Source organism: Mandrillus leucophaeus, unplaced genomic scaffold (assembly GCF_000951045.1).
Source record: "Mandrillus leucophaeus isolate KB7577 unplaced genomic scaffold, Mleu.le_1.0 Scaffold1203, whole genome shotgun sequence".
In the NCBI taxonomy this organism is placed as follows: domain Eukaryota; kingdom Metazoa; phylum Chordata; class Mammalia; order Primates; family Cercopithecidae; genus Mandrillus; species Mandrillus leucophaeus.
Window position 1 is genome coordinate 6699 of NW_012100355.1, and position 1638 is coordinate 8336.

General features: G+C 47.3%; 1 protein-coding gene across 1 annotated transcript in view; it reads right to left on the minus strand.

Moving 5' to 3' along the window:
- The window catches only part of LOC105532213 (neuroblastoma breakpoint family member 21-like), a gene marked incomplete at its 3' end in the record, with an annotated part of 14163 nt that overhangs the window by 5780 nt on the left and 6745 nt on the right, over positions 1-1638 (minus strand). The window contains 1 exon segment of the mRNA XM_011970306.1: positions 1025-1338. Coding sequence (XP_011825696.1) covers positions 1025-1338 — 314 coding nt within the window.

Below are 1638 nucleotides of genomic sequence, written 5' to 3' on the forward strand. Positions count from 1 at the left end.
TTCAGATATTTCCCACTTCATACTCTGCAGGCACAGTCAGTCCAATGTGCACACAGACATGGACATCTAGGCATGGGTCACCGTTAAACTGAAAGCTCTCATATTTTATCTTTAACAAAATGCCCTGGCATGGTTTCCTGATCCATCAGGCAATGCATTTCTGATCAGGAGGGCCACCATCAAGATGTCACCAAATATTGAAAAGACCCTTTGCTCCGCGTATCACTGGGGACTTGTGCAGCATCTCTCTGGACTTTGGCAGCTGTCTCCCGCATCCCGCCACAGATCTGATTCCCAGGCACAGACTTGGTGTTGTGTCACAGTTCGCATTTGGAACCTAATTCTTTCTCTTAGGAGAGGACAAACTGGCCCCACAGTCGTCTATGCATCAGGAGACTTCACAGGCCCTCCATGTGGCTTCTGCTGTGTTATTCAGAGACATGCTCTCCATGGGGAGTGCTCCAGTCTGAAGCACTTCCTACAACAAAATACCCCCACGTCAAGTGCCTTCTCCAACACCACATGCCGAGGGGCTTTATCTCATTTTCAAAAGCAGTCATAAGTGTTCCCACATTTAGATGCTTCAGACCCTTGCAAGAGACAATTTGCCTGCCTTTTCCGATGGACACAGAGAAACTCAAGAAGGATAAATTGCTCACTCACCGACAGTTACTAAGAACATTGCCAAGGAGACAGCCTGGGAACCTTCATTCTAAGTCTACGGCTCTTTTCACTCTAACAAGAACCCTCCTGTCACAGCCTCCTTCCTCTCCTTTACAACTAGAGAGATGCTGCCTCTTGCTCCAAAGACCATCTCCACCAAGGAAGGAGGGACATTTGCAATACTGTGACCTCCAAACCCATGGGTTTCCCATCTCTGATATCACACACGAAGTTCTGGAAGCGCCACATATGTTTAGTGGGAAAAAACATCACCGATACAACTGTCATTGTGAAAGTATGGAGGTCGGGAGTCTCTCATAAGCCTGGCGTTTTGGGTCTCCAGGTCCTATGGAAACTTTACCTGTGGTGAGCTTTCTGACGAGGTGCTGTGCCACCCTACAGCCCTGGGCCAGCTGTTCTCGGAGGTGCCGCCTCTGGGAGTTGGCCGGCTCATCCAGAGTGAGGAGGGCCTGGAGATGCTCTTTCAGTGCGCGGGAGGCATCTCTCCCTTCCTGGAACTTCTCCCTTAACTGGCTCAGCTCTCGTTCCTGAGACTGAACCAGGACTTTATATTGCCTAAGGTGAGATAGTAGAGAAAATTGAACAGTGGAAAGGGGTGAGTGATCAGTTCGAATATTGCAATAGAGATTTTTAAGACAATGTCCTCAAGGAGACCTCCAAGGAGAAGGTCAGCACACATTTAAAGAAATGTCTGCGGCCAAGAGAAAGAAGGAAAAATGGTTTACAGGCTTCCTCTATATCAGAGAGGGCTCCTGTAAGATCCTCAACGATGTTCCATTCATCTTTCCCTTCTCTAAACAAAAGTAGGTGTCTTCCTTATTCAGTTTCAAAAAGACATTCATTCCTTCAGTTCCTCACTCTGGCAATGGACATTTCCATGTGAAAATACAAATAGTCTATCTTGCAGTGACTACATACAAAACCATATACAGAAATGTGGCCAAGTGCAGACGC